The 12285-nt window shown below is 50.4% G+C and overlaps 1 protein-coding gene across 5 annotated transcripts; it reads left to right on the top strand.

Moving 5' to 3' along the window:
* The first annotated feature begins 1095 nt into the window (after positions 1–1095).
* On the top strand, positions 1096–11843 carry LOC148640403 (phospholemman-like). 5 transcript variants are annotated; one of them, XM_088620897.1, is made up of 10 exons: positions 1100–1410; positions 4750–4806; positions 5730–5756; positions 6927–6953; positions 7444–7470; positions 8230–8304; positions 9201–9237; positions 9923–9972; positions 10157–10198; positions 11608–11843. In XM_088620897.1, exons 2-9 carry the CDS (start codon positions 4755–4757, stop codon positions 10177–10179), a joined length of 318 nt encoding a protein of 105 aa, XP_088477023.1. In that variant the 5' UTR covers positions 1100–1410; positions 4750–4754; the 3' UTR covers positions 10180–10198; positions 11608–11843. The 5 variants fall into 5 exon arrangements, with proteins under 5 accessions (XP_088477027.1, XP_088477023.1, XP_088477022.1 ...); XM_088620896.1 differs by having other exon boundaries at positions 1104–1349; XM_088620901.1 differs by lacking the exon at positions 9923–9972 and having other exon boundaries at positions 1096–1349.
* The last annotated feature ends 442 nt before the right edge of the window (positions 11844–12285 follow it).

Below are 12285 nucleotides of genomic sequence, written 5' to 3'. Positions count from 1 at the left end.
GTGCTGCTGGCGTGAGGAAAGAATGTTTCTCCTCAAACAGTTCCAAGCAGAAATAATGAAATCAGAAATGCATGGAGATATAAATACAGAGGAGGAAACTGCAAAATAGATTAATATCACCTGAATCAGCTCATTACTGGCTTAATTGAAACAAGTCAACAAACACATCCAATAACCAGCAGGAGTTTTCAAATTTGAGGTCAGGTTACAAGTGTAACAAGATCCCAGAGTTCAGCTGATTGAGTGGAGCAAAACTCAATATTGATGCAAATGTATCCCCAAAGTATAAGGAAGGGGTCAACTATCCTGCTCCTGGATGTGTCAGTGTGTCTGCAGCCAATTCTGGTCCTGGAGGTTCAGTCAGTGTGTCCACAGGGCTGTCCAGTCCTGGTCCTGGAGGGTCAGTCAGTGTGTCTGCAGGGCTGTCTAGTCCTGGTCCTGGAGAGACTGGTCAGTGTGTCTGCAGGGCTGTCCAGTCCTGGTCCCGGAGGGCCTGTCAGTGTGTCTGTGGTTAAGGTCTGTGTCTGTCTTTAAAGTACAGCAGTAGGGCCTGAAGAGCTGGGAGAACTGATGTAATTAAGCCAGTTACAAGCAGATTCAGGTCACCAAGAGCCCATACAGGGGGATCAGGGTTGGTGATCCACGGTCTACATGCAGCCATCACACTACGTGAAGGTACTTAGGACTCCCAGGACAGCGCTCTGCCCGGGGAGTGACCCTGGCGAAAAGCGCTTAGTCACAGAGTCCGTCACGCTGTGCAATAAGCTGCCTAAGAACGCGCGGCTCCCACACTGCCTCCCCACGAGAGGCGCCCGAGCTCGTGGCGTGGGTGCGGCGCCTTGCCGGGAGTGAAGTTGGGGAAAACTCTCTTTTCCCCTTTTCCCTTCGCGGGCTCATTGGAGCGGAGCGTTGGGTACGTTAGTACTGAGCAGCGAACAGATTTCAGCCCAGGCCGGTCTTTCGCTTCGCCTGTAACCGTGTGTGTTACTGTCCTGAGAGGCAGTGTCTGGGAGTCTGCCCCTCCGCTCTCCTCTCCTGCCCCCTCCCCTTCCCCCTCCTCCTGCCCAGAGCAGCCCCCCTCCCCACAACAACACCGCAGCCCGTCCCCAGCCCCCTCCCTCCGCTATACTTGAACCTGGACACGATCCACCCGCGGACTGTGTTACACGGAGACCCAGCTGTCCCTGTGCCTCACAACACGCTCCGCTCGGCGCCGCCAGCCACACAGCACGAACCGAGAGGAACCGGCGCACAGTCCTGGGACGTTGCCGTCGGGAGTGAAAGTTGTTGTTGTTTTTTGAAATCTCAGTGTTTTGGGGGATTGGGAAGTGGTCGCGCGCTTCTGCTTGGTGAGTTCTCGCGTCTCCGCTGCGCCGCGAGGAAGCCAGCTGGGGCGCCTCTCTTGCGCAGGTCTGGACCGTCGGGACGGGGGTGGTTTTGGGGTACCGGGGTGCTGGGGCGGCACACCAGGGGGACTTGTTGCGTTCATGATATGTGTGAAAATCTCGTCTGTTCTCCGCCGCTTGGCTTAGCTAAACGCTGGCGGGTTCGAGAATGTAGCTTTAGGATCCCGGTCATTAACCGCAGCGGGTCGAGGAGCGGGAGCAGACTGAGCGGATTGGGAAGTTTCTCCCAGACCTGGGGGCACTGCAGCAGCGCGGACAGGACCGTACACACCAGCCAGAGGCGCACCGCTGTATCTTCCTAAAAACAATGCATGGCGATTTTGTACATATCAAGGCGTAATTTATAAGTGTAACAGCGTCGATCAGGAGAAGTTATTAATCTGTCCGCGTGTTGCGTTGCAACTGAAATTTAGTTTGCAACCAACTCAAATATTTCGTTTTCTTTTTATTTGACTTGACGCGGTCGATAGAAACACGATATGTTATCGCACAGAGTTCATAGACGGGCGCTTTGAATGGAGTCACCTCATCGATCTTCTTTTATCTTAAAATTCGAGATATCATCGATGCGGCTTGTATTGGAGTGAGGGGATGCGGGAGCCGGGCAGGAAACCACAGAGCGCCCCTCGATTGTCTTTCAGAAAGACTTTCACACGCTCTCGCGTGGATTTATGGTTTGGAAATGACAGAGTTCAGACACGACAGCCGATGTCGTTTCGGAGTTAATTGTCAGTTACTGTCTTCTGAGGACTCATTGTTCTCCTTGATAAAGAGACAGTCATTTTCTGAAACCTTCCATTTTAATTGCCCTGTCCTCCTGCTATTTGGGTTTCCAAAAGTAGCAACAAGGAAACATGTGACAATACTCCAGTCTAGATGGTTCAGTTTGTGTGTTTTCCACCCCCTCCTTAGTCCTGGCAGAGCCACGAGCCGCGCCTGTTCAGAAGTGTAAAATGCGAGATTTGCAGTTTGCTAACAGTGTAAATAACCAATTTTTTTAAAAAACTGAATAACTCGTATTTAAAAAACGTGATTTCTGTGTGCTGGCAAGGTGTGTGTTTGTGTGGGGGGGATTACAATGACAGAAATTTCCATTACTGAAGGATTCACAGAAAAATAAAAAACAACTGTTTACAACAATACGAAAACAGTCATTATCTGTAATTACTAGTTTCTCGGTTATCTCTGGCGCATGCGTAATTGAGAAAGTGCGATTTACCATTCCGAAGTCGGATAGTCGGATACTATAATTAAAATGAAACCCTTTAATTTCGTTCCGCGCATTTTCTAATCCATAGACCGACACGTTTCGCACTGACTTGTTGTCGTGTTTGTGGTATTGGCTGTTAAGTGATACGAAGGAAAAACAGAATAAAAACAGAGATCCCCTCGTGTTGAAATAAGCACAGTGGCGTTAATGCCCGGCGCTCACCCTGTGTTTCCCTGCGCTGACCTTCAGGAATCACGGAGATCCCTAACTGGACCGCAGACTGGGCTCTGCTGAGGTCGTGGCTTCTCCGTATTGTCCCGTAACTGTCTTGTCTCTTGAAGGATGATCAGGCGCTACATGAAAGACAGCAGGAGCGAGCAGAGAGCAGTGTGTTATCTATGCAAGTGAGATCCACGACATTTATCATTACATTATCATTAAAGACGGTTCGCAATCTGTTTTCCTAACTGTAAAGATTATCCGAAGAACGTAATAAGTGCCTCTTTAGATAATCATTAAATATCAAGCCTGCTTTTACTTTTAGAGAACTCACTAGGCTTCCATTTTGTTGCAGTGTGATCCATGCCGGGGTTTACAAACTGCACGCCTTAGTATCAGCGCGTCTTTTACCTGATAGTCTGCATACTGTAGTACAGTACTGTAGTACTGTAGTTAAAGCTGTGGGACATATTCTGTATGCTTTTATTCTGCTTGAGCAGTAGTGTATGCAACCTTTGAAGCCTGAAATGGATCAAACTGTTGTGGAACGGGAGTCCCATTCACTCACTGGGATTGTCCAAGTATTCTTAATCTTAAAAAAAAAACCACACGATTCAGGGGGACCTGTATGACTGACTGGACTGGACCAGGGCTGGAGACCCCCTGAATCAGAGGTAACCCGACCCGATCCAAACCTGCAGGAGCTGAGCTGTGAAAGACAAGCAAGAGGAGTTTCCTCCAGTGACCCCACTCTTGGTCTGCTGGGACCCCCCGACTCGGGACGTACCCCCATCTCTCGGCAATATGACTCCACAAATAGATGCCTGGGGCCTCTGCACCATGAGTCGCACTGGTGCCACGAGTCGCATGCCTGTGAAATACCAGCTCTGCAGCTCCAGTTGCTCAAACAGACCCTGCAGCCCCCAGCTCGGGGAACCAACAGCAGTGAAATCCCACTTCGAAAGAGTCCCTTCCTGAAGCAGTGTGATCCACTCCGCGGTTTGCAAGCTGCAGTGTGTGATTTATTATTTCTACACCTGTGCTGTCACAGCATCTCAGACCCAGTCGTGATGTGACACACACCTGTTGAGTCTGTTATCGACACAGATTTGAGTGAGAAAAAGTCAAGTCTGTCATGTAGTCAACTTCATTTTACACTGGTCACCTCAGCCCGATTCACCTCCTGATTTCTGATTTGAGTAAATTGCTCTGCGCACGTCTGTTCCATCCACCCATCTCCTAAGTGCTTCACATTCAGGGTGGCAAAAGACAGAGGGGTAACCCCAGGATCAAATGCCAGTCCATCGCAGGGCAGACACAAATATGCACACACTCACACCAGGGACAGTTTTCCCAGAAGCCAATTAACCCACCAGCATGTCTTTGGACTGTGGGAGGAAACTGGAGCACCTGGGGGAAACCCACAGGATCATGGGGTGAACATGCAAACTCCACACAGACAGCAACACTGGAATTGATCCCAGAGCCTGAGTGCTGCAACACAGAAATGCTGAACACTACTCCACCAACTGTCATAGGCCTGATGTAAATTGTATAAATTGCCCAGAATTAGAAATTCTACCAAGCAGCAAAGAATAAGTATCAGAACTGTTCAATAGAAAGATATTGTCAAAAAAAAGTGCATGAGGTCATCATATTGTCAAAGTAGGCTGAGGTCCTCCAAACATAACAGGAGGTGCTTCTTTACACAAAGGGGGGTAGAAGTGTGGAACAAGCTGCCAAGCCATGTAGTGAAGCCAAGTCTCCGGCTTCTTTCAGGACCCGACTGGATCCTCATTTCAGACGAGCCTGAATGCTTCCTTCTCTTTGGTAACAGTTCTTACGTTTCAGCGTCAGAAACGAGCTCTTCTGCTGCAGGCCTGTCTCACAGCTCTGCTCTTCCCTGGTCCACAGGTGGGATGGATCTCTCTGTACTGCTAGTGCTCTGCTCTGGTGTTGCCACGACTGTGGGTGAGTGCTCTTCCATTTTTGTGTGTCCTAACGTGTCTTAGATATACAGGTAGATCCCACAGCCTTGAAATCCGCCAGAGGTTGTAACAGCCACGGGCTCTTGTGTAGGTTGCCAGCGGTGGATATTGGATGCAGCAGACGACTCCGAACACGATAGCCTGTTTGCTTGCTCACGAGAGCCTGTGGCTGCTAAACTCAGAGTCTCTGCATTACCGATCACCCGCCTTCCAAATGCTGAGCAGCTTGTTAGTAGTGAACAAGTGGAGGTTATTTTCGGACAAGGAAGGAAAGAAACACAGACGGCTTCTTGAATGACAGAGTCTTTCCAAGGACTGAGCACGAGGGCACTGTGACAGTTTCACCCCCCGACACTGCAGCCTGAGCAGCTCAGTGGGGAGCTGGTGGATTGTCGTAATCTTGTGTACCCCCAAACTAGCCTCCAGGTCACCCTTCTGTACCTTTAATCTCAGCACTGTTATTCAGTTTTGACAGTGTGACAGTGGCAAGACACCACGTGACTTGATTAGGATCCTCCCCAGAACTGTGGCTGGGCCCTGAGCCGATATACAGTACAGACCCAGGTCTCTTCTGGCACTTAACGTGGCCCACAGGGCCTGTGTCTGGGGTGAGCGATCCCGGGCGCTGTCAGGCTCTTGAAGGGGGGACGTCTTCAGCCTCCTCTCCTGTCTGCGGCCGGGGGAGTTGAGGTCAGAGCACAGCCCAGCTTCGTCCTTGGGAAAGGCTGTTTCCGCTCAGACACACAGCTGTTTGAGGACGTTTCGTTATTCCAGGGAAAAGTCCCCTCCGATCCCCCCCCCCAGTGTGTGTTGAGTGCATGCAACTGGTTCCCACAGAGCTCGTTCAGAGCACAGCTGTGGGCGGCTCCCTGAGGTTTAACTCTGTGTGTATATCTGTGCTGACAGGATCGTCCTTCGGCAGATATACTCACGGTAAGTGATCGCATCGCTGCAGGAGGAGGCATGGCGCTGTCACCCGAGAGCGGGAATGCTGTGGGTCTGTGTCCAGGGGGGCGGGGGGGCCTGGCTGCTCAGTCGGGGCTGGAGCGCGCTTGTCTTGACCGGCGTGTGAGCTCTGCGGTGAGGCGGCTGTGTGGGAACTTGGCAGCGGTCTGTGCTCTCTGCTGCTCAGGGACGGAGCGACACCCGGAGTCTGGGGTGACGGCGGAGGGCCTGTCAGGCTCCTGGGAGAGCTGTGGCTCACCTGCAGTCTGGGGTGATGGCGGAGGGCCTGTGGAGAGCTGTGGCTCACCTGCAGTCTGGGGTGATGGCAGAGGACCTGTGGAGAGCTGTGGCTCACCTGCAGTCTGGGGTGATGGCAGAGGACCTGTGGAGAGCTGTGGCTCACCTGCAGACTGACTGGCAGGAGGAGTCACGGCTCAGTGGGCTGGGGCCCCTGGGTTGTCAGAGGCAGTGTTGATAGTGGTGGGACAGGAGAGGTGTTAGTAGTGCTACCAGTAGTAGTGTTGATGTTAGTAGTGATAGTGGTGTAGTTATAGAGGTGGTAGTATTATTGTGGTATTGTAGTTTTGGTGGGAGTAGAGGCAGTAAATTTGGTAGTACAGGTAGTATTGGTGTAATAGTAATGGTAGTATTAATGTAGTAGTGGTAGTATTAGTGTAGTATTGGTAGGAGAGGAGGTAGTAATATTGGTAGTAGTGGTAGTATTACTTGTAAAGTGGTAGCAGTAGTGTAGTATTAGTGGTATTATTAGTGTAGTAGTGTAATATTAATGGTAGTATTGGTTGTTGTTTTTGGCTCCGACAAAGGTCACACAGACGCATGACAAATCACATTTGCGAGTGATTTGTAAATAAAATTAGAGAGTCTTGACTGGAATTTCTGCAACAACATCTGGCACCAGGAATCGCATGACATCACAGGCATGACATCACAGTCATGACATCATGACTGTGCTCCCCAGCAACTCTGCTCCCGGGGCACCCCCCCCTCCCCTCAGTGCTCAGTGGAGGAGGAGGGGAGCACAGCGCTGAGAGCCCCTCGCACCCCCAGCCTGCCAGCATGTGTGTGTTTCTGACCTCTCTGCGCTGGGCAGACCTCGGCACCAGTCTCACTCTCCTCTTCCTCTCTCTTTTCCCCCAGCGTCCAGTTCCGACCAACTGGAACGAGGTAGGAGGCAATTCTACTTGGCTGTGGTTTGTCAATAGAGACGTAGGTTGTTGGAAGCAGACTGGTAAATGAGTGTTATAAATGGGTGTTATAAATAAATGAGGGGCATCAGTACCTCTAACTGCCAAAGCTCAGAGGGCAGGTTCCCCCATCCTGGCACCTGGGACTGGGTTTCACTGACCCTTCTAATTAAAACACCCCTTGAATGCACACATGCTTTTCACTCTGTGAAGATTTGATTTATTTGTTCTGTGTGCACTCAGGATTCTTTTGCTGACAAATTATCAATAATAATAATCAGAATATTGATTATTGCTACCAGTTTCAATATATCCCATTGTACAGTACCTGGACAGACATTGCTCAAGAGGACTGGTGTGAAAAGTCAGCTGCCCTGCAGTGTTGAGACTGCAGTACTCATCTTTGCCACTGGGGGCAGACGTCATTTAAAGGGCACATTATCAAAGTATTTTCTCTCTTCTAATTACAGACAATCATGACAGTCCTTTCCATTACGGTAAGTGGCCTGTATTTTCATGCACAGAGTAAGGTTTCTGTCCTTCAAAACAAATCCTCTGTTTTTCCTCAAACCAGTTCCCAATTAAATCTTTTTCTGTATGTATGTTTCATTTTTTGTGTGGTCTGCAGTCAGCGCAGTAAACTAGCTAACAGGTGAAGAACGTTCTTCCGGATCTTTTTTTTAATTGGCAGTTCAATCCTGTCCTGCTTCTATGGAGTAACTAGATATTGAAGAGTCCCTGGGGTGCAGAGAGGGTTCCCTAACACGCCCACCTCCCAGCACTTCTGTTTGTTGACATTTCTGACATTCCACAGCTCGTTAATGATTGCTGGAATGAGCTGTAGGACCTGGAGGAACAGAATTCCCCCAGACAGGGGTCACCCAGCCCTGAAAATACATCCATATCCACAAACTGAAATCGAGTTCTGACCGTGTGGTAGCGCTGATCTGCCCCGCTGGTTTGCTTCAGGAAAGATTGTTCAAATCTGCGCATCTTTGCACTAAACTGTTCATTTCCTGTGTGCCGGCATGTTTTTTTACAATGCTATTGCTGTGCTTTCCGGAACAAGGCAATGTCTTGCACAGGCTGAGACCTGTGGGTGTGTGCTGAGCTCAGCAGTTGGCAGAGGATCTCCGCTGCGATTCAGTGTGTGCGAAGGGGTTTGGTAGCTCCTGCAGTGAGACGATTGTAGCTGGACAGGCTGTCCCACACATATCCCTGCTCTCTGTCTGAAAGTGCATCTTCTCACTTTGCAGATTACGAGTCCCTGCGGATCGGAGGCCTGATCTTCGCTGTTGTCCTCTTCCTCATGGGGATCCTCCTCATCCTCAGTGAGTTCCCTGTGGCAGCAGCTGGTTTTTGAGCTGGGGGGGGAGGGGGTGAATTGAGAAGGAGCTGTAAGACTGTAAGACTGGGTCAACTCATCTGTCCTTGACGGGAGGTTAAAAAAGGCTCTTTCCTTCCTTCTGAGCTGCAGACCTGAAAATAATTGTTTCACAGAATTCCCCTCTCCTCTTCCTTTCTCTCCTCCTCCTCTCTCCTGTGTCTCCAATCTATCTCTGCTCTATCCAATCCTGAGATGCCACGTGCAGATCTGATCTGATCTCTGGGACACTTGATCTGCCCTCTCTTGCTGGGGTGCAGCTCGGTCTGAATTAGCCACATCGCAATCCTATCGTGGGGCTCGCTGAACTCAAGCTGGGATTTAAATTAGTACGGCAGAGATCTTGCACAGCGAAGATGTACCCCATATTTCTCTAGGAAATCTTTCAGCTCGTTGCTGGAATACCTGCTAAGGATTTGATTTCATCCTCTTGACAAGCAGGTGCACGAAATAATTCATCCCTACTCTCTCGCCCTGGATGAGCTTTTACCTTTGGATCAGATTACAAGTGTTCTCGTGCAGACGACACTCTGCCCCTTCACCTACACTACAGACCTCTCTCCCATCCTCATCTGCCCACTTCATGGCTGAGTGGGAGTTTGGAAAATGAGTAAATGTAACCTGTGTTTTCCAGACCTGTGTTTGTGATCTAGGCATTTCAACCAACACAAACTGAACAGCTGTGGGTTTCATATCAGACACTCATTTCCTAAGGCTGTGCAAATTCTTTGTCAGTAGAGTTTGGAAGTGAAAGCTGTATCTGTGTTTCTGTTTTGAACCTGCTTACACACTGAGTTTCTTTTCACAAACCCTAAACGTCTGTGTGTGTCTTTCCAATCACAGGTCGCAAGTGTCGCTGCAAGTTCAACCAACAACAGCCGTAAGTCTGGTTTAATCTCCTGACATTAACACCTGAAGGACTGGGGCTCTCAGGGGCTGAACTGAGCCAGTTACTGTCCTCATGAGCCCAGATTCACAGTGACCTTTAACCCCTGACCGCAGACAGCTGAAAGGCCTGGGATGCACCAGGGTTGCTGACCATTGATCTAGAGTCTCTTAGCCCACAGTTGTACCTCTGATGTCACATGACAGAGAAATGCCACTCCCCCTGATGCCACTACATCCTAACCCATGACAGGCCAGGAACGTTATAACGTTATCTTTGTCTTTTTAATTAATATTTGTGGATAACATGAAGTTTCCAGCAGTTTTGGGTGCTAAAAACTATTCAAAATGTATCAGGTGCCATTGTGCCTAGTTTTAGAGTGCACAGTAGGGGGCGACACTCATCCACAAGACGGGACCACAGAAGGGTCCTGGAACTCACCCAGCGAGTCAGTGGCACAGCTGGATCAGGAGCTCCTTTCAGTTTCCAGATTAGAAAATTATGAATGAAGTCGTTGGAAATCTGAATAGAAGAAATCCGCAAAAAAAGTTGTGTTTCTTGAAACAAAACGACCGTGAGCACTTTCACAGCCCTGGGCGGCAGTGTGGTGTTGCAGAGAGAGCAAGCGTGGGCACTCTTCTCCTGTCGTCAGAGTCATGAACCCGCGTCTCGTTCACAGCACTGGGGAGCCCGATGAGGAAGCTGGGAATCTGAGGTCATCCATCAGACGTGAGTGAGATCTCTTTCATCTCTCTCCCTTTTCGCTTGCTTTTGGTGCAAGTCTGAGCAATAATTAAAAAAGCTTTATTTTATATAGTGCTTATATAGGATTAGCCTGGATGACTAGGATTCTCTCAGCTTCCTTTAAGAGTGTCTTATCAGCAGGATATTAACCGACCTCTCTCCCTGGCAGGACTGTCCAGTAGGAAGAGATAAGCAGGGGGCTGAATTCAAGGTATGTGTGCACACCACATCACAGCCTCCCCTCCCAAACAACCAACCTGTCAGCTGCTGCATTTCACCACGTCTACCACCTGAAGACATGAAAAACACAATAGCTGTGCAAGACTGACATGTTCTGTAATTTCTGAGCTACGACTTCTAGTTGGAACCATGTTCTTGCCTGTGCTGCCTCCCTGATGCCAGGTCCCAGAAGGAATTATGGGAAGGCAGTCATGTGGTCATGAGGCGTTAGCCTGTTAGAGGGCAGTTGTACACACTGTTTACAAAGTGGACCCATCTCAGCAGGGAAATATTCCAGCCTGCTTCCCTCCTAACTAAAGGCACCATTCTGGCACAAATTGTTATCAGATCCTTGCATAATATCAAATTCCAGTATCATTCTAGCAGGGACATATCACACATGGGGGGTACAGTGGTCAGCACTGCTGCCTCGCATGGCTGGAGCCCCAGGTTCAATTCTTGGGGACACCATCTCTGTGGAGTCTGTATGTTCTCCCCATGTTCATATGGGTTTCCTCCCCCAGGCTAAAGACATGCTGGTGGGTTAACTGGCTCCTTGGATAACTGGCCCTGGTGTGTGAGTGTCTGTGTGTGCCCTGTGATGGACTGGTGTCCTGTCCAGGGTGTGTGAGTGTGTGTGTCCTGTGATGGACTGGTGTCCTGTCCAGGGTGTGTGAGTGTGTGTGTCCTGTGATGGACTGGTGTCCTGTCCAGGGTGTGTGTGTCTTTGTGTGCCCTGTGATGGACTGGTGTCCTGTCCAGGGTGTGTGAGTGTGTGTGTGTCTCCTCTGATGGACTGGTGTCCTGTCCAGGGTGTGTGAGTGTCTGTGTGTGCCCTGTGATGGACTGGTGTCCTGTCCAGGGTGTGTGAGTGTGTGTGTCCTGTGATGGACTGGTGTCCTGTCCAGGGTGTGTGAGTGTGTGTGTCCTGTGATGGACTGGTGTCCTGTCCAGGGTGTGTGAGTGTGTGTGTGTCTCCTCTGATGGACTGGTGTCCTGTCCAGGGTGTGTGAGTGTGTGTGTCCTGTGATGGACTGGTGTCCTGTCCAGGGTGTACCCTGCCTTGTGCCTGATTGCTTGCTGAGACAGACTCCAGCTCCCCTGGACCCCAGACTGGATGAATCAGTTATGAAGTGGATGGATGGGTACTTTGTCGAGGGAGGTTGCTGATGCTTTGTAAGTTCTGCTTCCCTGGGTCCTATTTATCGATCAGAACCTTCTGGTTTCGGGCCAGATAAGCCCAATGGCCCGTCTGACCCGCTCTTAGCTGCACTAGCTGGGGTGTGGGGGTCTTCAGAAGAGCTGGCATGAGGTCGCGCGATGACCCCGAGAGCCGCCTGGGTTCGCAGCGCGGGCAGGGGCTCCCTCGTTCTCGCCCTCAGCCGTGCTCGTGCCCTCCAGGTGCCCGCCGAGATGCCAGTCAGTGATGCCGTCCCCGGCGCGCGGACGTCCGCTGGCCCCCCGCAGGAAGCCCGTTCGCCACCCGGACCCGACTTCCTCTGCTTCTGCTCGCCCCGCCTTGTCTCCTCTCCGCCCTGTCCGTCCTGTCCGAGGAGCGACTCCGGCCCGAGAGCACCCCCTTCCGGTCCGTCTATCTCCACCCGTCCCAGCGAAGGATAAATAAAGTGCTAAAATAATCTCGGCGTTCCTGTGTTCGATTCTCTGTATCGAGAGATACTGCTGCCTGTCTTCCTTCTGTTCTCCTACGCACTTTCCACTGGGTTCGGTTTGGGCTTTCTTGAGGTCTATCTTATTTCACAATGGGTGGAACCGTGTCGCAGAGCCCCCTGCTGGTCAGACATGAGTATGACGCTGGGTTGCACACAGCGCAGAGTGTACAGGCGTAACAGCGCCTGTCCACGGCCCACTGCTGAAACCTCAGCAGCACACTTGATAAAGTAGGTCATCTTTCTGTGTCTGCAATAACCCACCATAGAGCTGGTCTTTGTCAAGAATGAATAGGCCTTTGCATCCTAAAAAATGTCAATTTTGTAGCAGCCCTACTTTCCAAACTGTCATCAGCCTGTGTCTCTGTTCCATAGGTAACTAATACAACCACACACCCCCGACACACTGATA

The sequence above is a fragment of the Lepisosteus platostomus genome, chromosome 26, assembly GCF_059453375.1.
Source record: "Lepisosteus platostomus isolate fLepPlt1 chromosome 26, fLepPlt1.hap1, whole genome shotgun sequence".
Classification (NCBI taxonomy): Eukaryota; Metazoa; Chordata; class Actinopteri; order Semionotiformes; family Lepisosteidae; genus Lepisosteus; species Lepisosteus platostomus.
This window is presented reverse-complemented; position numbering and strand designations above follow the sequence as displayed.